At 41.8% G+C, this 22955-nt stretch overlaps 1 protein-coding gene across 2 annotated transcripts; it reads right to left on the bottom strand.

The window, feature by feature from the left end:
• Positions 1 to 2000: 2000 nt before the first annotated feature.
• pax3a (paired box 3a) lies at positions 2001 to 19307 on the bottom strand. Of its 2 annotated transcripts, none has more exons than XM_061044598.1 (9): positions 18958 to 19307; positions 18037 to 18272; positions 17416 to 17545; positions 17160 to 17303; positions 8288 to 8487; positions 7568 to 7733; positions 7238 to 7461; positions 3228 to 3491; positions 2001 to 2175 (listed from the first exon to the last, which is right to left on the bottom strand). In XM_061044598.1, the coding sequence occupies exons 1-9, from the start codon at positions 19040 to 19042 to the stop codon at positions 2158 to 2160; spliced, it is 1467 nt and encodes a 488-aa protein (XP_060900581.1). In that variant the 5' UTR covers positions 19043 to 19307; the 3' UTR covers positions 2001 to 2157. The 2 variants fall into 2 exon arrangements, with proteins under 2 accessions (XP_060900581.1, XP_060900582.1); XM_061044599.1 differs by having other exon boundaries at positions 7238 to 7458; positions 18958 to 19306.
• Between the last annotated feature and the right edge of the window lie 3648 nt (positions 19308 to 22955).

Genomic DNA, 22955 nt, shown 5'->3' with positions numbered 1-22955 from the left:
AGGAGCAAGCATGAGCTATTCTGCTCACTGAGCGTGGGCATTGTCAGTCTCCCGATCATCGTGGTTTGGAGAGGAAGGGGGGAAACAGCTGGCATGTTTGAAATGGAAAGGAAAAAAAAGAACAAAGAAAGAGATGGGGAAAAAAATCTCTAGTTTAACTGACAAAGTAAATCAAAGGGCCATAGAGAATATCTAAGAAATGTTGAGGTCAACAGTTGTCAAAGGCATCACTCTCTTCCCATAAACTATTCCAACTCTAAATCAAAAAGATAGCTGAAAACTCATCGTTTTAACTTTTAATCATGTATTTGGTTTCCAGTTCAGTGTTATTTATTCCTCATCCAATTTGTAAATGTAAATGTTGTGTAAATGTCTTCTCCACAGTGACGAGTATGAAATAATGGGGAATAATGTGGAAGTATTTAATAACCTGATGTCAGACAGCAAATGTTCATTGTTGGCTAACTTGTTTAATTACTATGAAATGATTCGACAAACCTTTCTGTCTCTCTGCCCTAAGATACGGTTAAATCAGTAATGAAGATTGTTTAACAATCTTTGAAGACAACAACTCGCCCAAGCTTCTTCATGACATCATCAAACCATGTTTTTTTTTTTGTGTGTGTATTGTTTTGATTGGGAGGCCCATAGCTGCAGAAATTAATTAAAAGTGAAATGAAAGTCTTTATTTATTGGCCTAAATTTAGGTTAGTATAAAAAAATGATGTGATTATTTTATAAACTATTCAAAAATGACAAATCAAGTAGTTATTTTGGATATAATTACCCTAACCCTAAAATAAAAAATGTCTGTCTTCTCAGTTGATGCTACGGCCCTGGTTTACATTTTTATTTCCTTTCGTTTATTTCTTCACTTCTTTACATTTTAAAATTAGAAATAAAATATATAGGAAAACAAAATGATTACAGCATACTTTAAATGAAGACTGTTTCCTTTTAAGCTTCCATTAATGACACCCACTCAAGGCAATGTTTTCTGCATTTTTAAACCGTTTATTATAAATAGTAAATAGTGCTGTATTGTACACAAAACTTCTTACAACAAAATCATTTTATGCCAATGTAAATGAAAACAATACAAAAGAGGAAACATGTATACTGAACATAGTGTAAGACTTACTGGAGCACAGAGGACACATAACACTTAAAGACTAAATAAATAAGAAATGGAACACATGTTTTGCAAGTTCCTGCTGGAACTAATTTAAAACATGAAAAGAAAAGAAGAAAAGAAAAGAACAAAATTAACTGTCAAACTGAATAATGTATTCACCGGCAGAGAATTTTTGGCTTCATGACATCACAGCTACCTTTACTAGTTTTCATTGCTTGATGATTTCCCCTGATTGGTCGATGCGCACAACCCAAATAAATGACATTTAAAGAGAGAGAGCATATTTTTCAGGGTTATTATCAGGGGCGTTTTGATCGTTGTTGTTAATTTACAACACATGAGGTATGAATGTATTGCACTTTCTTTGGGGTTGCAGTGGTTTCACTATGACTCCACTCCGCCTCGGTTCATGCCTTTCTGCTAAGTTATCTCGGTGTAGTCACATATTCATCGCCAATGTCCGATACAAAAGTCACATCAATGTACAGTACATATTTTCTCCTAAAACATTGAGATGAAGAGAAGCTTATTGGGGCTTACAAAGTCCACCTCAACTTGCATCTCTGCCACTTATAACCAAAATCAAAGACAGAATCTTGAATGTATTTACTCCCCACCACACTTCTTTTCCTCTTTAAGCATGGACAATGAATCGTGCTTGGTCCTTGGAGCATGATGTGACGAAAAAGCAAAGCAAAGATTGCCAGGTAACAGGAGAGGCTGCTGCCTTTGGTCCCAATTATTCCAGTCATCATCGCCCCCCCCCCTACTTCACCATCACTACACCTCCATCTCTACTAGTTCTCTTGCGGGAGAAGAAAACCTCAACCTCTTCAGCCATCCAACTTTTTTTTATCTTCCTCTCTCTCTCTCTCTCTCCCTCTCCCTCTCTCTGTGTTTTGCTGTCCTCAGGGCTGGGGAGGTTTGGCAAAGGCAGCATGTTAGCGTTGGGGGGAGGTTGTTCTCTAGCGATGAATGTCAGACTGTCTGGGATGCCTCCTGTTTAGAGCATGTTGGGGGTTTCATATAATGAAAGGCACCTGAGGAAAACAGGGAAAGAAAGAAGAAGGGTTAGACATTATCTGCGTTTTATTCAGGTTAAATGAGAGGTGACAGAAAGAAAAGGTGTTTGAAGACCAGATGAGGTGAGGATGCATACTGAGGTCTTAGATTAGAAAATAAACCTGAAAAAAACAGGTTAATTACATTTGGGATTCTCCGAAAACTTTCTTTGAACACAACGTGGTTGGCAAAAGAAGTCTGAGACAGAGCCTTAGCCTGGATCTCTGGTTCTGCTCCACTGATCAATAACAACTCTAAATCTGACCTCCAGTGGGACACATGGTTCTAATCCTGGCCTGCCAACGGCCATAATCACCCCCTGTTAAAGAGCCCCCTACCCTTCTTTTATACATAGTTACACACACATACATATACACATAGACACACACACGTTTCACCAAACCCCCAAAAGCTACATGCGAGTCTCTCCCAGGACGGGCTAAATTAATGACATCAAGATGTTGCCACTGATGGGCCAGTCAACATGTGGAAGTGTACCTCAGATCAGCCCCAGCAACACACCACTATGACCCGCGCTCCCCGCCTCCCTGCTGTCAAACACGCTTTGGGAAGTGGCTCCTTCCTTTCATTTGGCCGGCTATCTATGTTACACAGGGGTCATTACATGGCTAAGTGAGCTGCGCTGCGGGTTGGATGGGCGAGCTCATCATACGGGGTCGTGAAAGGACAGTGAGGGAAATATGTGTGTGGGGATAGGACCCGGACAGGCCCCTGAATCAGGACGCGTGGATAGCAATGATGATGGTAATGTAAACTCCCTGGCCACTAGAGCTCTCTAGCTTCATGTAATTACAGCACTGCGCGGGTGATTGGAGTAGCAGGCTCATCAGAGGGGATTGTGCAATTAACATATAGGTTAGAGAATGTAAACTAAACAGACACCCAATCACGTATAGGAAATTAAAATTAAAATACAGAAGTTAAAGTTTGCTAACACACCTTCATTTTATTCCATACTGTCTATTTTTACCCAAAAAACAGTAACATAAACAGCGTATTCCCAGCATACCTTGCTCTGACTGTACTGTCCATATTGGTAGGATGGATGGTGGTCCACGGCGTAGGCTGGGGTAGTGTATGAGGGTGGGCAGTAAGACTGGGTGCTGGGCAGAGTGGGCATACTGGTCAGGCCTTGTAGAGCCTCTAGACGCTGGGAACCATGGCAACTTGTAGCCATGCCACTGTTAGGCTCCAGGCCTCCGGTCAGTGGGGAGAGGGTGAAGTCACTCTGGGACTGATGTGGAACTCCACCTGGGTTCAATAGGCCCATGACCTGAGGGGAGACATGAGAAGAAAGTGGGTTTTAAAAAAAGTTATTTTGTGTTTCTACCTCAATAGGAGCACATGAAAAGTAAACAGTTTTAAAAGCAAAAAAAAAACAAAGCCGTTTTATTCACTCTTTAAAACGTTGTTTTTTAACCTAAATCTGCTGTTACGCCATTCAACCTTTATTCCACTCAGGTGGGCTGCCGTGTGGGCCCTCTCCTTGTTCATTGTCAGTTATACATTATTACTGTCTTCCTTTACACATGTGGTTTTCCTTTACTCTGCTTGACTGATTGAGGAGCTGATGCTGTCTGCAGAAGTTGAATACTCTAGCGAACCAGTGCTGGCTGACACAGTTATCCTGCCAAATTTAAGGATGAAGAGAACATTTTGTTTCTCGTTTATATTTTTTATTGGACACGTACAAGCTTCTAGCCCTCTATAAAAATAAGAAACCAGTGTAAGAGTGAGAGTATGAGACTGGATATGATGATTATTGGTAAAGAAAGCTATGTATACAACAGATTTGTGAGGATTTGATGTGTTTAAGAAGAATTTGAGTAAATTAGTGTCTGCTGTTTCATTGTGCCTCTTCAGAGCAATGCACATTATCTTACGGTCTACCTTTTCCTCTCTCACTTTCTCCTGATGCCCTAAAATCACCGTGTCCTTGTGGGGCCAGGGTGAAGAGGCCAAAGGGTACGTGGGAACGAAGAGCAGGGTGTGTTTATGTATGTGTGTGAGGGCTACCTCGCCTTTGTGTGGATGGGGGTATTTAACTGTAGGTGTGTGCGCGGTAGTGTGTAATATAAGCATTTTTTGCTCTGATGTCAGGGGGTAGAAGGGGTATCGGTGATACATCGTGAACAGCTGCACGCAGGTTTGCGTGAGAAGCAAAGTCATGAACATGTCCCAAAAAAAAAGGAGTTGAAGAGGGAACAAGAGTTACAGTCCATGCAATAAAGAAAATATAGCCAAAAAAACAAAGACAAAAATAACCCTGTAAAAAAGGAAAATCAGAACAAAGTAACTGTGTGTGGTGTAAAAACAAGGGATTTCCCATCTGATAGCAAGCAACCTCAAGTGTCTTTAATGTATGTAATTTACAGTCTGTCAGAGGGAACTGCACACATCTGTCAAACATATCATTGCGGTGTACCACTAAATCATTTTACTGCTAGGGACGTGTGATATTCTTTGAGATGCACAAGTGGTACGACACCTATAAAACCTTAATTAATATTTACGATAAACAAAGTTTGGAAAATACTAAATCCATTGACCAACAAATACATGTCGCTCTTAAACAGTCCAATGAATTCATCCGTTTAAGCTTCATAATAATATGTATCCTTAAATCAAATACTTTTGTTAATCTCTAAATTTGGGATTGGTTATAATCTAATATAAGGTTTTCTTGCGGCTTGTTTAAGATCTCATTGTTTTAAGTCGTATCTCCTCACAACGACCCCCAAAGTTTATATTCTCTGTCTTCTCTGTCTGCAGTTGAAACGGCAGCAGTCCCCGATGGTGTCTGTTTTGAGGTTGTTCCGGGGATTAGGTCTTGGGGGGGGTGCAAATCCCAGCCGCTCGCTTCCTTGGTGAGAAAGGGTTCCTTTGGTATGCACCAGATCAGCAGTGAGACGCCACAGATCCCGCACCACAGGGAAATCACCTCCATGACTGAAGCTCCGAATACAGAGCTAACTGCCCAGACAAGAATATCACCTATCTTAAGTAAACTTTATCCATATCCAAACTCTGCGGCGCTCTAATGTGACCATATCTGGAGCTAAGTGAACCTCTGAATCTCCTGCTGGATACAGAGTAGTAGATAGAGTAGCTCTTACAGGCCGATCTGGAGTTCAGATAACCAGATAATTCCAGGGAGGATTTAGGACAAAATAGACCCAGCTATGTATCTATTGGAGGAAATTGAAGCTGTAAAGTTTTCTAGGAGCAGTGAGGGTCTTGGTTTATTAACTATCAATGTCATAGAATTTAATCAGTTCTCATTTCCCCTGTCTTAGTGGAGTTCAAATTAGAAAATTAATTCTGTACCCATCTGAAAAAGAGAAAACTGTTTCTCAATGTACATTCAAACTGCCGCAATGAATACATGAATTAAAACAAATTAGTCAACAAAGTGAGTCATTTGCATATATTACACACTTTGTTATAAGGAGATAGATTACTTCATTCCAATCAATTAACACACTGGAACATTCTCTGATTGCAATTCCAGACTGAAAAAACATTCCAGGCACGCCGCTGCCATCCCTACGCAAGATGAGATGTGCGTTCAGTACGGAGCGGCCTGATGAGGTTAATGCTGAAACCATGCACGAGGGCACGGCACCTTTGGCCTCTTTATTGGAGGTAAAGTCAGCCTGTGACCCTGTTGGTGTGTGAACTCATACGACAGTCATGCGCTCTCAGTAGCAGGAGGGGCAGATCTGCACTCCAGTTACGCTCCAGCAAAGTAATTAAGTGAAGTACAAATTAAGAGTTAGTTTGGTTGTCTAACGATAAAACAATCATGGCATATACTCATAGTGTGCCTATCTTCATTGTCTCTTTTTATCTTTATTTGTTCTATGAAAATAAACTGTTTTTTTAAATCAGGCAATTTCCTGAGGAGGAAAAAAAAATATTCCTGCCTGCATTTAGAGCTCATCTTCAAAGAAGTCAATTATACCTTCAGCAACAATAAGACCACCTACCACTTACCCACAGTGCACCCTGCGAACAACTACAAAGATCTACTTTTTTTCAGTATTTATTATATATCCTCAGGCATCCAAGTAGTTACAAACCTGCCTGAGGCCGTTTTTTATCTGTGCCTGACAGGAGTCTCAGATTTTTCTCTCATGGGAATTAGTACCCAGCATGCATTGCACGTGGGCCTGCCACCCTTTGTGGCGGTTAAAAGCTTGTTTTCCGCCTGTTAGTCCATCTTCTGGGCCGATGGGGAGCCACTGATGGACACTGATGACTGTGTAATCGACCATAATTGTCTTTTCAGTTTTGATTTGTGTCATCATGCAACATCCATACATCCATCCTCATGTCTGGTCCCTTTTCCTCCTCCCCAAAGACTGACGTCCGCCACATTTTTACATTCATCAAACAACTCATCAAAATAAACAAAATGGAAAGCTACCGTGTTTCTCGGCCTAACAAGGTCTTCATCAATGTCACTGCAATGACACCTCCAAGGTCATGCGCGGAGGAGTGCGTATGTGTTTGTGTGTATTATTATCACTCCATATGGTGCCTCTCAAACACACCATGAAGGACTAATGGTGCCCTGTTTCCTGGTATGATAATGTGACAGTGGACAGTTAGTGTGTCGTTAGAGACAGAATTGACAGAAGTGTCTATTTTGAAACTACACATGCAGATGTTTTTTAAATTTACAGTAGTGGCAGACGGCTGTTCACAGATGAGTCTGGTTTCTGCCAGTTTTCCATACCCCTGTTACCATGTGCTCATTATTAGATCATTGTTGGGCCTTCATAAACAATTTTATATTGAAGGCCTTTTCAGGGACAGGCATTGAATATTAGCATTAGCTATAAATGCTGTGGTGCAGTGCATTGAAAAATCATTGTTCTGTTCTCCATGTATACTGCATCTGACCCTGCCAAATCACCCAGAGAAAAGGAAAAAGTATAGTCTAGAGCTGCTTTTTATGTCAAATTATGTCATGGGAATATAGAAAAAAAATGTAATCTAGAAGTAGGATCTAACCTGAGGTGAGAGGCTGTTACTGATGGCAGGGTTGACTGTGTTGGTGTGTCCCGTTGTGGCCACAAAGCTGTCCGAGTAGCCTGAGAAGCCGTGACGTCCGGAGGAGAGGCAGTACGCTGAGCCTCCATCCTGCGAGCCGGCTGACGAGCTGAGCCCAGTTTGGTGCACGGAGGTGGGGGGCAGGGGCTGAGGTCTGTGGACTGTACTGGGCTGCTCGGATGCTGCTGAGGGTAACACACATACAACTTAAAAATCGCACTTTGTCATCAGTTTGTACAAGTTGTACAAAATACTGTATTCCTGTCTGGACATATGTGAGGGTGAGCCCACCTTGAGATATAGAAGTAGGAGTGTAGGGACTGTCAGACAGCTGGTAGGGCTGCAGGCCTGACATGGCTGATGGAGGGAAACCACCGGGGATGAGGTGGTTAAACGCCATCAGCTGACTGGCGCCTGCTTGCTTCCTCCACCTGGCTCTTCTGTTGCTGAACCACACCTGAGCGACAGAATGGAAACACAAGCCTTTAGTGGGAACATACATCAGCTAACCCAATAGAATAAGTTGACTTGTTCATATATGGCCATTTGTGTGTGTGTTTGAGGCCTCTCCAATCAATTACAGGCAGCTAAACTGATAGAGATCTTAACATCTGGAGCGGCACTGAAACATTACATCTTTGTGTGCTACTGCAAGTCACTGGGTTCAGAGTGTATAGCCAGAGGGCTGGTTCAGCTCTAAGCCTATATTAGAACACTATCTAAATCTGGCATATTTTCAGGGATCTTTACATGGCTTATTTTAGCCGAGTCTGACAAAAAGACAAAAATAGGAACCCATCTTCAAACACAGTGGACTCAGTGTGTCTGTGTTTGTGTATGTGGAGAACGGGGTCAGACATGACATAAAGTGTAATGGCTGTAAGGAATGTTTGGCAACTTCCCCGGGGCAATTAAACACCCCCATGACACGACTCCATGACAAGCAGACACATTACTTCGCTCTACAGGGCTTTTATTTTGAGGATTGTGTCTGTGCGTGATGTTTCTTACCTGAACCCGAGCTTCCGTCAGCTTGGCTCGCTGAGCCAGCTCCTCCCGCGTGTAGATGTCGGGGTAATGCGTGCGCTCGAAGGCCCTCTCCAGCTCCTCCAGCTGCTCCGCCGTGAAGGTGGTGCGACTGCGACGCTGCTTCCTCTTGAGAGGCAGGCCCGGCTCCGAATCCACGTCAGAGCCCTCATCCGAGTGACTTGCTAGAAGATAAAAACATGAAACGTGTCACTCTACAACTGAAAGTCTAATACAGATTTAAATGAAAAAAAACTCCTGGATATATAGGCGGGGCTGAGACACTAGATCCTGCTGAGTGCAACACATGGTACAGAGCAACTTTAGATTGTGTCCTCCTGCTTCCCTTAAACTCCTCAGTAGTTTCTAAGGAGTTCAAACGCCAGAAGCTGCTTGAACACAGATTAAAGAGGACTAGACCCCTCCAGGGCATCTATCCCCTGGGACACAGTGTCTCTCCTGGTCTTAACCATGCTGTGCACTATGGCCATAGGGTCCCTTGGTGCCTTTTTTGCAGGTGCTTCTAAATCTGTTTGTTCAGTTGAGGGCAGGAGAGAGCGACTGGGAGACAGCTATTGGGATCTAATTCAGCAGAAGAAGGGAATCAATGCAGGCTTGAGACTAGAGACAGAGGACTATTGCTGCATTTCAGGGGGAGGTTACCCGTCTATTAAATAATGATTAGGCTCCACAAGCTAGCGTGACAGCCTGCCATTGTGCACCATTACACGTCTGCAACCCCCCCCCCCCCCCCCCCCCCCCCCCCCCGTCTATTTCTCAGTCATATGCACACTCACAAACATGCATCTGCTGCATTTCGGCTATGGGCTTTTACTCAATGAAGGCAAGTCCATGACAATGTGTCAAACACAGATGGACCCAAGACCGAAAGAGTTGGAATTCAGTCCCAAATCCATCCCCAGCCTCATGAGGAAGGTTCACTGCACCTTTTCAACAATCAGACTATGTAGCAAACATCTAAAGTGAGAGAAAAGAAATGAGCAGCAGACAGGTGTGCAAGCAGCAGAAAGGCTTCGTCTGTTTTCTCCAGACTGCTCACTCTGCCCCACAGATTTAAAGCTTTAATTAAAAAGTGCCAAGTCAGAAATGGAGGGGGGTAAGCAGGGATCTCCCTTTGCCTCTGGAGCCTCTGGAGCCAAGCAGGAAATGTTTGTGCCGTTGCCAGTGTGTGTCTGACCAGGCATTACACACGGATTTGCTCCCTGGGAATGCCTGGGGACTGGGGACCACTGGCACACAAGATTCTGATGCTAAGAAGAGCTCTTTATTACATTTGAACCAAGGGCGTCACACTGGCTGAAAGGGGCACATAGGATTGGCTGGATGCTTAAATACTCCTAGAACTCTGTGACTTTGGATAGCGTTTTTTTTTTCCGGTAAAAATTAGGCCTGAGATAAGTTGAAGGAAATGTTGTAATATGATGGGCATAAGAAAGTGGAAACAGCATGAACATAAAACCTGATTCCTTTCTTTTAAATATACTCTTTATTTTTTATATTTTTCGGACTTAGTAAAAGCAGTTTTCATTAATCAGCATGTAAACAATACCATTGGAGAAGACTACAAGTGTGATCAATACCATTTTAGTGACTGAGGAACAGAGAAAGAAGATGAACCAATGACAGCGCAGAAACAAAAAGAGATTCCTGAGAGAGGGAAGAAGAGCTCATAAAATGCTCTGAGGAGAAAGCTCCCAATTGGCACTGTAACTCATGTTAACTGCAGGATGGGGGTGGATCTCTCCTCTTTTTAGCTCCTTTCTGTCTGTCCCTCTCTTTTTTCCTGCCTCTCGGTTTTTATTATTAGTTACTAGAAAACACTTCGTCACAGACTCTCCCTTAATGGCACATGACAGTGTTGCTTTTGTCATCCTCTGGCTCGCGCTTTCTCTTTTGCTCTCTTCCTCTCGCACTCTTCTCTGTCTCTTTTTTTTTATTTGGAAGTGATGTGGCCAAGCCTTTGTATCTGAGCAGGGAAAAGCCTGTGGCAGGGCTCTATTGGGCCGATTACCACGCTCCATCTGTAGGAGCCATCAGGGACGCCCGGGCCTGCATTCAGGGGCCTGTCACCTGCCCAGCAGGGGAGTAGGCGGGGGCTGGAGGAGGAGGGGGACGCTGTAGGGCCAGGGGCTGAGTGGGGGAATGAAGGGTGGGAGGAAGGGGATGGAGAGGGGGCACAAAAGGGGTCCAGAGAAGGGCCATTGGGGGCTGTGGAGGGGCACAGCAGGGGAGCACCCCTTCATCCCCTCCCTCCATGGCCTGAGGGGCACCAAGCTAAGGGGGGAGGGTGGGGGAGTTGAAGAGGTTGACATGGAGAGGAGATGGGGCTGAAGGCACCTGAAGAAGAAGATGCTGGGGAAGGGGTGCGGGGGTGTTGCTGTTCATTCTTAAAAAAAAAAGAGCCTGTCCCTTCCATTCATCCATTGCTGCATCCACATCTTTGACGTTTAAAAAAAAAAAGGCTCTAACACCACTGCTTTGGATCGATCTTAAGGCACGCTGATGCAGAAGCGGCCCCACTGCCCAAGAGAGCGTTGTTCCCACACATTCCCAGCAACAAACGGCAGAAGAGGATACTAAAACCCACAAAGGAAGGGCTCGACCTCCTAACTTAAACACCCAAATCAAATTTTACGCTGCAGCTAAAGCGCCAGGGAGCTGAAAATGCTCCATAGCCGCTTGCTGTTTGGCTGCGGCTCTGACAAGAGTCTTAATAAAAAGATAGATTATTATCCCTCCAACGGAAATTGGGGCTGCTGCAGGATCATCTATAAAGCAGATGTTTCAAAACAAAGTAAGACGGAGGTTAATAAACTCATAACAAGATAGCTTAGATAGTAGATTGGGTGTGGGATGATTTATTTAACATCAGAATTAGGGGCCAGAATTTAGCACTGTTTAAGGGAGAGTGAGTATTCAACAAGTGAACTCAACAGGTTTTGTACATCAGAGTTTTTCAAATAAAAAAGAAACCGATGCATTTACAGGTGCAATTTTGGACACACACAAACACAACTGCAGGACAAAGACAGCAGTGCAGATAAGATAAACAGAACCATTAATCGACCAAGAGAGGAGACTGACAGGCAGGGAAGATAAACTCCAGCAGGTCACAGATGTGAACTTGGGGAATGTCCAGTTGCATTAGCTTCACCTGCAGCAGTAATGCCTCTTACAGGCCAAAAATACCCAAGAAGAATCTCCAACTGCGAGAGGAAAGACTGCTCTTGTTTACCGCATAGTCTACATCGGCCAGGGCTCGCCTTTGCCAAGCATTCATCCCCCTCCCATCCACGCTAGAAGATGTTAATATGAAGAGACATGCACAGGCGCACATAGCCATCTATGAGTACACGTTGGGATACAAATCCATTCATGTAGCTTGAAATAAAGTAAAAAATTAATGAGTTGGACAAGAGCGACAAAAAGTGCAGGGGAAAATCGAAATACATTACAATATGAAAAAATATCTGCAACAGAAAGTGAGACAAAATAAAATAAGTGGCGTGAGGGATGAAGAGCCTCCTCAGAGAGAAAGAGAAGTGGAGCATATGGGCCAGTTTATAGCCTGGTATTGCAAGGGGTTGGCTAGCCCTTCCTCCAGGGGACGTTAATAGAGAAAGTAATTGAGCTGGTGACATGTGTTCGCAACAGAAAACAAAGGGCAGAAGAGACAAATGAACTAGTTATTTGCCCAGGGAAGTAGATCTGGGCCCTTTCAGGCCACAGCGCATAGTGTGAGCCGGGGCCACTGAATAAAATAGTGCCACGCCATGTAGAGCCAGGGCGAGCAGATGCACCGGAGGAAAAGAATAGTTAACTGACAGCTTATGGGCTCAGCTGGGGTTAACAGTTAAGGGAAAAAATGGGAGTGAGTGGGCTGCTCACTTGACTTGCTAAAGAGCCCCCAGGAACCTGCAGCTGCCTGAGAATAGGGGGGGGGGGCAGAGAGAGAGAAATAGAGAGGGAGATGATGATAGGATGGACGGACAAAAATGGAGTGAATATGCACAGGAGGTAGGCACTTAACGGACAAAGAAATAGCCTGCGATATGACTTTGAAAGATGTATCTCTGTCCAATATTGGTGGAGTGACAAAAAGGCACAAATGGCCCTTCATGGCTATTATGGGTGCCCAGTGTGTGGTGGTTATTATTTAGTTCCACCGTGGTGCGGTTAGGTGACAGTTTCACGGTGGCATTTCCACCCTTGGGGCATGCACAAAGCAACGGCACAGAGCCCATGCAGGGACGAAGCAACAGGCCGGTCTGTCGCACGTTCCAGCCAAATGCAGAGCAACAAGCAGAGTTACACCTCAGCAGAAAAAAAAAATGTGTGACGGCCAAACTTACAACAAAACCAAACATCCAGTTCAGATTAACCAGCACACTCTCTCCTAATGACAGCAAATAGCACCTTCAAGTGAAGGTGTTGAAATCAGAAGTGACTCCCTGATGAGATATTAGGGAGTCAGTCATATGTCATCTTCTCCTAAACATTATTGTAACCTTCTTTTCCTGGGGCCTGATAGTTTTAACAGTCATGTGACCCCAGGTTAGCCCCTGACCTTTTCACAGCTACTGCACAGGGGCAGCAGCAAAAAAAGACGAGCCCACCACTGACCCTGCAAATAAACTTCACAGACTCTCAGACAGAGAGAGAAGCCATCATCACATTCCTCAAGTACTTTTATTTTTTACCCAAACACATTTAAGGTGTTTCTTTAGGTTTTATTTGCTGTGTACAAAAAGTCTTAGTTTTGCTTTTAACGCCTTTTTGGACAAAGTAGGAAATAAATAATGTTACTTGAAATGCTTTAAACAAATTAAACATCTGAAATGTTTTGTTTTTAGATTTTTTTTTTTGTTCAAAGAGTGGCAAAAAAAGACATTAATCAAAAAGGCAACAGAGTTGTGCTGGCGTGTCCATAATGTTCAATGTGCTGGACGAAACAGCTCCACAAAAAGTGAGGCTAAACAAAGTTAAGTGATTGACAACGCTGTCTGGCTTTACTCAATTAACTATCCCATTGTGCTCCTCTTTGCAGAGCCCCTTCGCCCCCGACCCTTTTCTCCTCTCACTCCTTTATCCTCCCCATCACAGAGTTTTGCTTGGCTAATACTTCCAAGGAAATAGAGAGTTCTTTTTCTGCCGGGGCTCCTCTCCTTGACCTTCCATTGCTCGATGCTTCTCTTTCACTCACTTCACAGTGTCTCTGGGGTTAGCTGGGAGAATGTGGAGAGTACATCAGCGGCGAGGGGCCGGCTCGGGGCAGGACCCCGGCCTATTACTTCAAAGTTGGCCTGCATTCATTAATTGTCCTTTGAATTAATATTGGGGGATCACAATGTGGGTGCCAATAGAGAAAGAGGCTTTAATGAAGCATAGAGTCGGCATTCAGTTGCAGATCAGCCAGTGTGGATTTTTTCTTTCTTTTTTGAGAATAAGGGAGACTTTAGAGACATGCCCATGGAACTTAGAAAGTGTTGAGTATTTTCTAGAAAAGTCTTTCTATTTATCTATCTAATTATCTGCAGAATTTTTCAGTGAACTTTGGTCTACATATGCTCAGCAGCCCACCAAACCAAACTAGCATTATAGACACTATTAACACAGGGAATAACACAGGGAAGCATGGAGTGAGGCCCACATATAAATTTGTCCATTATCCAGCCCTGAGAGCAAAATGGAAATGTGGCTACAGCAGACATTCCTCTGGTTGAATTGAGACCTTCCGTCTCCTTCAAACCTCTTTTATTTTTAACTCATTCACTGTGAAAATGCAACAAAAGATGCAAGAAATCCAACATCTACCTCTCAGTTTGCAGCTGTGGGTCATCGACATGCTGCTCAGTTCCTCTCGCTGCTCGTGTGCGAGGGAAATAATATTTTTATTCTCAGATTTCTCTTGAGAATAAGGGTTTTGAACTTTAAAATTGGATTAGAATGCTGCTCGTGGAAGTTTGCTGCCGTCATCATCTCCTCTTAGATAGCTATTGAGCTTAAAAAACACTTTAAAATCTTTTTTAAACTGCTTTAAAACATGGCAGACTCATAAACACAAATATGATTTATCTACCCTGCTCACTCGCTGAATTTCCCTCATGCCAAAGTCACAGGGAGCCAGTAACCCACTTTATTTACACAAACAAAGTCCCACTCAGCTCCTTTAACAAAAGCAGCTAAATCTTTCATGTTTTGTCAGCACTTGATTCCTCCTGTCCCTCTGGCTATTTGCCTGCCCACAGACAATGGAGGCAGGAGAATGGCAGCAGATTGTTGGAATGCACCTCAATGAAACCAATTATTACATGTTGACTGCGTTCACCATGGCACATTTGAAAGAACTGGCCTCATTCAGTTTGGCACCGCAGGACTCCCTTTAAAGAAAAGTTATCCCTTTGACTGTTTGTATTTCTGAGCTTTTCTTTTTCTTCTCCGTCTTTCTCTCGCTTCACCCCCACGGCCATAAATGAATCCTGCAAGAGTGGCTGCTCCTCTTTCATGACTGTGGTTACTTTAATTAGTTAAATGAGGCTAAAGTGCTAACATTAATAAAAAAAGAAAGAAGGATGCTATCAATTAATCCAGAGCCACTCTCAGAAAAGAAACACATATTCTTGGCATGATTTATCCAATTAAAATTAATTTCTAGAGCTACATATTGTTGGATCTTCTTCTGCTTTATGTGCAAATGTGATAAACCAAATAAAAATCGTTCAAACAAATCTCAGGCTGCAGCTCGTTCATGCATGTTGCTTTAATTCTGCACACTTGAAAATTCTACCACTGGAAAACAAGAAGTAAACAACTTCACCCCTACAAACATCCTTTTCCCACAATGCTCCAGCCACTTGCTAATGCCATGCAGACCTAGTGCTGCCTGGTTTACTTTATCCCACAAACCTTAGCAGTCCCTTTTCCCAGACAAATAAATCTAAATGAGTCAGCTTTGATCTTAGCACTTAAGGAAAGCCAACAATAGTGGTAGAGGAGAAAGGGGCAGAGAGCAACAGGCCTCTCTCTGGCACAACAATAGCCTCTGCAAACACCTACTTAATCAATATTTGGCCAGAAGACACTCTCTCAGTCCCCGAAGCAGTCTTTTCACATTCTAATGAAGAGCTATAAAAGAGAAAAACAACAACTACTTCCACAAAGAGACACAAGAATGAAATAGTGCTGTCCTGTATATCAATGGGGGAAAGTTCCCTCAGAGCTGTTTGCATATAGGATGTCACCTATTTCATGTAAAAAAAAAAGCTAATGCTATGTGTTGTTTTTTTGTGTGTGTTTGTGTAATTAAATATCATCCTAAAAATGTGTTTTATTGAATACAAATAGAAATGCTTTCTGAGGGTTTGATCTTTAGTCTGAAGTTAAAAAAAAAATCATCTGTATAAAAACTTTGATCAATTCAAGTTTGATTTATACAATGTGAATTATGGTCTAGAGGTAAATTTTAGTTTTTTTATTTTATTTGAGCAGAAATGAGTTTAAGTTCTGGTTTGGCCTGGATGAAAAAGAGGGAAGTGCCCACAGATATCGCATGAATGTGTGCACCCTGGGCGAAAGGAAAGGGGCGGACTTTTGTCAGAGATGAAAGTGGGGAGAAAGAAAAGGTTTGGATTTAATCTAGTGGAGAGAAGAAGGGAAAGAGAAGGGGTTTCCCTGCGTTCACTGGCTGGAGGCATCACGCTCACATGCGCAAAGACTGTGCACAAAAGCTGCGTGCGTAAAAGTAACGGCACAGTACAGTTTGATTACATAAGACCCAACTTGATTTTAACACAATTAAGAAAATTCAGAAGCCCCCTCCAGATGCTTAATTTTTTTATTAAACGTTCATTTAAAATCTACATTTCATGAGGAACAAATCAGCTTTTAAAACTGGGCCAAAAACAAATACAACCAAAACTTCTACAACGAATGATAGGAATAAATCTGCGCGTCATGACTCTTTCAAAACACTTCCACTGTCTCTCGAAGTCAATAATTAACTACAGGCTGCATTATTTCCCCATAAGCAACTTTCGCTTTTATGGTATCACTGCTCACAATCCAACAGGTCGTAAATCAACAGGTGTTTGAATAAACTCTGCACCTTTTCTCCCCGTTCCCTGAATGGCGAACTGTAAGCATTAGGGAGTAAAAACCGCAAATTGGCACTTTTTTGAGCAGTCTATAAACCAGGTCGCACTGGGCCCATTGGTGTCCCTGAATAATTCATCGCTCATTGCGGGTTCATAATGTCTTCTCGCGGCCTTTTGTCAGCGCACTTTTTTCTCCCTTTCTTTGGCCGTTTTGAAAGGCGCTGGCGTCTTTTTGTACACCACTGAGCCGCTAACCGGAGTTTGGCTTTTGTGCTCGTCAAACTGAGGTGTGATTTTCAATGGACTCTCCCTGCTTTGTCCGCTGAAGTTCATCCTCAAGTATCCGATTGTGCGTAAAAACAAAGTTTCTCAGGCTTGGAAGGTAGACAAATGTTTGCTTATCCACTTAAAGAAAAATCTCTGCACATTTGTTAAATGTCAGAATCTTTAACGCATGCGTTTTCCTAAATTATTCTACCTTTCCGAGGCCAAAAGTCTATGAGTTATGATTCATATAACCGATTGAATCATAGCATCATTATTATTATTATTTTAAATCTTATTATTATTATTAGTAATAGTATTATCATTATTGTTATCATTGTTATTTGTATTATATAATAACAGCAATGAATTAATGTATTATGATAAGAATAAATAAGAAATGTTACTGAGGATTTCCCTACATTTTTTGGTTTGCAGAGCACAAAGCGAAGATTGAATTGACTAAAATGATAACTTACATCTGTCTCCCAGAATCCCGTCGATGCTGTGTTTTGTCCGTGGTTCGCTCTCCTCCATCTCCCTTTTCACCACTTCTTCATCATCCTCATCATCATCACCCACTCCACCGAATTTAGAGCGCATGATGCGACTGATAGCGCTCACTTAAAGAAATAAGATTAAAAACACAAGATAAACCCAAAAGGAAATATGTCCTGTATGCCACTTAAAACAAAATAGGATTGCGTGTATACGTAGTGTAAAAGTTTCGCCCACCTGAGGGAACGTTGTTCCTGTCGCAGATCCCATCTTTTAATAATTTGTCCCTGATTTCCCAGCTGAACATGCCCGGATTTTCTCTCTTGTACTCTTCGATTTTCTTGTCCACTTCTGGAGACGAAGTTTGCTGTGGTGTTAGGAAGGACAGAAAAGGTTAATATTATTATTATAATATAATAATAATTATTATTATTCATAATAATATTATTATTATTTTTTGTTTTGTTACATCCCAGGCTTGTAGACCAGAGAGACGTAATTGTTTTTCTTTTTTTTAATTGAATAACTTGGAAGGCTGTGTTAAACAAAACGTTTTTACACAGCTATTAGGAAGATAATTTAGGTCTACTTTAAAAGATCAAATCTAAAGTTGCAATTTATCTCCATAATATTTTCCTCAAAGGTCTCTTTGGCTTTGAACCTTAATTTTCCAGAACAGTGACAGTTATCCTCTTTCACTTGAGATTTTACAACATTGTAAAACTCACTGTTATTGAGTTCAAATCACATGTCCAGGGGACTCTTTTCTGTAGAATTTCGTACAAATATGTCTTCGTTTGTTTTTGTTTTTTTTCCACATTTAGGTGAAGAAAACATCAAAAACATTCAGCGTCTCACCTTTGGCTTGCTGCCTCCGATCGCCCCCGGCCTGATGGAGCCTGTCTCCTGGTACCGGCAGAGGATTTTGGACACGCAGCCGTGGGACACGCGCAGCTGGCGGGAGATGACGCACGGACGGACACCGTGATGCGCCATCTCCACGATTTTATGTCGGATGTGGTTGGGGAGAGGTCTGCCGTTTATGAAGACGCCACCGAGCTGGTTGACTCGACCCTGTCCTAACGGAGTGGACACTGGACAGCAATGGCATGGGACATATAAGTAGGTGTAATACAGAGGAGCTTCAAGACTATACTGTAGGCACAATGGACATGTCTTGTCCATTGTTGTTGTTATTAACAGTTACAGTTGCCACACACACACAAAAAAAAACTTTTCGAACATCAAAAGTTCATCAAAATATTAGAAATCAAAGGCTGCTCTGCACTTTAAAGTTGTCTAGATAAATATGTCGAAATTCTAGTTTTCAAAATATTTATAATCTAGAGATAATTAGGCTAGAATAGTTTTTCTTGTGCACAAGAGAGCCAAATAATTGTCGATAACGTTTCCTCCAATCATTGGACAGTGATAGATAAAAAAAAAAGGAACAAGAAAATTATAATAGCTCTACTTAGTAAAATTATAACATATAACATTGGAAAAATGTTATTACTGTAGTGTCATTTTGCAATTCATTTAATACAAATACTCATCGAAATTAAAATGTTGCAATTAAGCGTAACTGGATCCCAGATATTTTTCTGTTGTTTTGTAAAATTACGTAAAAAGAATAGGTTGATACGTTCCTTGATAATAATAATAATATGCAAGTTTAAACCTTTCTAGAACTCCAGTCTACTTTTCTGCACTTTTCTAACAGTTGTGTTATCCGACTTGCTCGCAGCAACTGGTGTTTTTTTTTTTTTTTTGTCTTACCTTCCAGAGAGTATCCTCCTCGGGGGTAGTTTTGGTGAGGAGTTGGTCTCATCATTCTCGGTAAACCTCCTGCTAGCGCTGTCATGATCCCTGACCCTCTGTCAGGTAACAGTTTGTAACGCAGCTGCCCTCGTCTCTCGTCCCTTTTAATCCCACGAGATACTTTTTGTCTGTTTTTAAAACAGACGCGGTGCAGCCTGTGTTTCCTCTGAGTAACAGGATGGATCCTTAGAGCTGTTCTTGACGTGTATCCAGAGGTCAGTGTGCGCCGGGGTGAGAGTTAGATTAAAGTACAAGTTCGAACATTTCTGTGAGGACTGAGAGGATGTTTTGGGAGGATGGATGGAAGTCAAACACTTTATCTGTGCTCGATGTCCCCCTCTGTCTCCGCACTGAGCCTCCTGATTGGTCAGAGACCCGGACGTTCAGGGTCCGGAGGAGCTCTGTGATTGGACAGCACGCGCTCTACTCAGTCTGGGTTGACCTCACGAGGTCAGCTCGTCGTGTCAAACGCCTCTGCTAACGCGCAAGAAACTTCAGCGGTTATAAAACTTGAATAAATAAAGCAATTAAAACACCGACAGGCCTACACGCCTGCATGCGTAGCTTAATGAGGAGCGTTTTCCCTTTTCTGCAGAAAAAAGTATTTTACTCTTTATTTTCTGATAAATCAAGAGGCTTCGAGGGTTGAAGGGATTGTAAATGAGAGTTCATTTTAGACAGAACTTCATCATTTAAGAGAAGAATGCAGGTTGATCATGCTTTATGAGATACAAATAATTAAAAAGTCTGAACTTGTGTAAACAAGTTGTCTGATATACTGTTAGCCTTTACATCATAAATGCATTTAGGTCTATGAGATATCAGGTGTAAACACACACAAACACACACTCCCTCTCGTTCGTCCTACTTTAATAAATTGATTCCAGCTAATAATTCAAACGTAGCCTAATAATCGGAATGATTAAAACCTTTTTTTTTTTAAAAGGCTCCACAAATAACTGGAAATGTTTTAAGTGATGAAATAGACGACATGCAAAGAAAGCCCAAACAAACTGATCGGTATTTAACACAGCGAGATTGTTGGTGAAAAGGTGAAAAGAAGAGAAAACAGGAAGCATGTTTATGTTAGTTTACTGAGCTCGCATTATTACTGTGGGGAGACTCCCAGGTGTTCCTGTGGCGCAAAAGTTTAAATGCAGCAAAACTGAAGCACGTTCACGATTGTATTTTTGTGATTCTGATTATTATTATTATTGTTATTATGGCTATGATTATGACGATTATTATTAGTAGGCTATTGTGTCTATTGTTATTATTATTGTATATTAATATTGTAATATCATATGAAGTAAATAGTGCATCGTTGGGTCCATGCTGTGTCAGTGTCACCTACGCTGTAAATGATTGTGTAAAGAAAACTTTCTCGTGTGTGGTGCGTGTCACTGTGTCCTTTTTCCATAAATAGTCTGACACTGTATGGATTCCTTGGTTTTCCTTATACTAGGCTATTTATTCAAAAAATACATTTGACTGCATGCTTTTTTAAACATTGATGGCACACTTTCGGTGCATTGGAGATATTTTGAAGAAGATTTTATCCAGCTGACAGTCTAGGCACAAGTATGGTGATCATGAAGGTGGGGGGGGGGGGGGCTTCTCTCCGCGGCGATGGGGATCTGTTTTCTTTTCCAGGAGTTGCAACCCTTCACAGCCCACGCACAAGCTCTTCACCGTCATCTAAAAGTTGCGCGAATATAACAATGGCTGCTCTACGGACATGTGGTGTTGCCACACGGCAGTGTAACATAGCCGTGCAAATGGCAGATTATGAACACATAGAAGCACATGAGGGATCATTTGACTTCTATGGAGCTTGTAGAGTTGTGATAATGATGATAATTAGGCGTGTTTAATAGACCGATGCATTTTTGCTTTTCCCCACAGGAATAGGACCTTTCTGACCTTCTCTGTTTGGAAACTTACAAACAACCTGTTTTGTATTGACAGGCATGGTCATCCACTCCATAGACACAATGATACATCATCAGAGTGTGCAATCAATCATTTACATGTATTAAAACTTTTAAATGATTGGCTTAAGATAACAGGATCAGAACAGGATCGTCAGAACATCATGTAGAGAAATAAATAGAAAACCTTTTGAAGAATATGAATTACAAAGTTTTCAAGTCACACTTTTTTTTTTTTTGCAAAACCATGAAAATGGTGAAATACCTTTACCCAACTTTATTGCAGAAGTGTCCTTTTCGACCCTCCCTTTCATTTCAGTATCCCTCAGCATGTGGCCGAATTAATTTTTATTTCTCCTATAAGACTTCATGCAGAAAAAAGGAGAGACAGATCATGTGGAAACATTATACCTCCATAAAAGAAGGAATGGAGGGGGGAAAGAAAGTTATCATAGTAAAGTTTGACTATCATGAAAAGGATATTGGATCTAGCATGTCAAATCAATTAGTGGGGTAAGCTGAGTCAGAAATGTGCTGTGCTGCTGCTGCTGGTGTTGGTGGTGGTGGTGGTGGTGGTGGACAGAATGCATCAAGATAAAGACAGAAATGGCAGCAGAAAAACAAAAGTGTGTTGCATGTACAAGGAATACTCACAGAACGAGCCAGCGGCTTTTGTTCCGATATTTTAGAAACCTTACACATTAAGAAAAGAAACAGAGTAATTAGCTCTGCATTCGCTTAAGATAAATCCGTTTGAGAGCAAAGATATGCAGTTTGATCTTGCCTGTGGGCCTATAGCGCGTAGATCCTATACACTGTAAAATCATGTCTAGGCCAGTGAGGAAAAAAAGTCTCATGATTAACATTAAACAGTGATTATTTGAACATAAGCTATAGGATGTAAACTGCTGAACTAACAAGCTTCAACTCAAAATTAAAATAGTCCGTCATGCATTCTTTACTGTAAGAGACGCTGTATGTAACTGTAGCAGAAGAAAAGCACAACTCTAGCTTGGCAGAATGATACTTTAAGTTTTAACATACATTCGCTTTATGCATATTTGGCTTATTGAGGTTTTAGTATGCTTCAAAACAGTGCGCTGAAAAACAGTATGTGTGCCTCACTTTAATAGTCTCCAGAGAAACATGCCATTACTGTGAGGGAATTTCAGAATAGTGTGCCATAATATCAGTTTCTTTACCAAAGGTGCCCACTAATTACAGTTGAAGGTTTGAGTTGGAGGGTTTGATCACTACTTCCAGAGTCTCTCTCTGTAATATTCTAAACACAGATTTGGAAGTAGTGCACTATTTCTACGCCACATGTAGTGCAGACAACGTTCCCTACATAAAGGGGAGGTCAATATGTGGTTTTTATAGCCGTATGCTGAGTGATTCATGGAAATAGAACAAGTTTCAAAGTGTTATTCTAGTTCAAATGTCATACGAGACCAATTCTGTTTCTTTCTTTTTTTTGTGTATTTAATCATGAATGAACAAATAACTGGCTGTTTCCTGTTTATAATCATATGTATCATTAGGTATTTTTAATGTTTACTCTTCATTAACCTGCAGCAGTGCATTGACGGTGATTTAAAGGAGCTTTGCATCACAAAGAAGGTAAAGAGGACAGTGTTTGGAATGGTAGAAACAGGGAAACAGGTTAGAAGAATGGCCCGGCCAGTGTTTAGATAAGCATCTCAAAAAACATTGCATCTGCAAAATAAGGAAATCAGCTCTGTGATTAGTGGCCCTGTGATGTTACTGTTACAAGCTGCCTCCGAAAGAGGGTCTGTTTTTTTCTGATGTGATTGATCTTATCAAATACATGTGAACCACAACACTTCAGTGGGAGCTCAAACCGAGTGTGGTTATCATAACAAAGAGCGGAAAGGTGCACCCAGGTGAGTGAGAGAAAAGAAAAAGAGAAGTGGGGCATTTGTTAACCATACAGCTCGTGGGCATGCAGGGTCCCCTCCAGACTTTTCTAATGAGGCCTGAAAACAGGAAGCCAAGAGGTTATGA

This window comes from Labrus mixtus, chromosome 8 (assembly GCF_963584025.1).
Source record: "Labrus mixtus chromosome 8, fLabMix1.1, whole genome shotgun sequence".
NCBI classification, from domain to species: Eukaryota; Metazoa; Chordata; class Actinopteri; order Labriformes; family Labridae; genus Labrus; species Labrus mixtus.
The sequence above is the reverse complement of the archived record's forward strand: the minus strand, read 5'-3'. Positions and strand labels throughout refer to the sequence as shown.

What these genes read in the sequence shown, in the direction of transcription:
- pax3a (XM_061044598.1), bottom strand. Translation starts at nt 19,042, where the DNA reads ATGACAGCGCTAGCAGGAGGTTTACCGAGAATGATGAGACCAACTCCT. An exon ending in TCGGAGGCAGCAAGCCAAAG is followed by an intron (nt 17,546 to 18,036) that starts GTGAGACGCTGA and finishes CTAACACCACAG; the next exon opens with CAAACTTCGTCTCCAGAAGT. An exon ending in TGACGGAAGCTCGGGTTCAG is followed by an intron (nt 7,734 to 8,287) that starts GTAAGAAACATC and finishes TCTGTCGCTCAG; the next exon opens with GTGTGGTTCAGCAACAGAAG.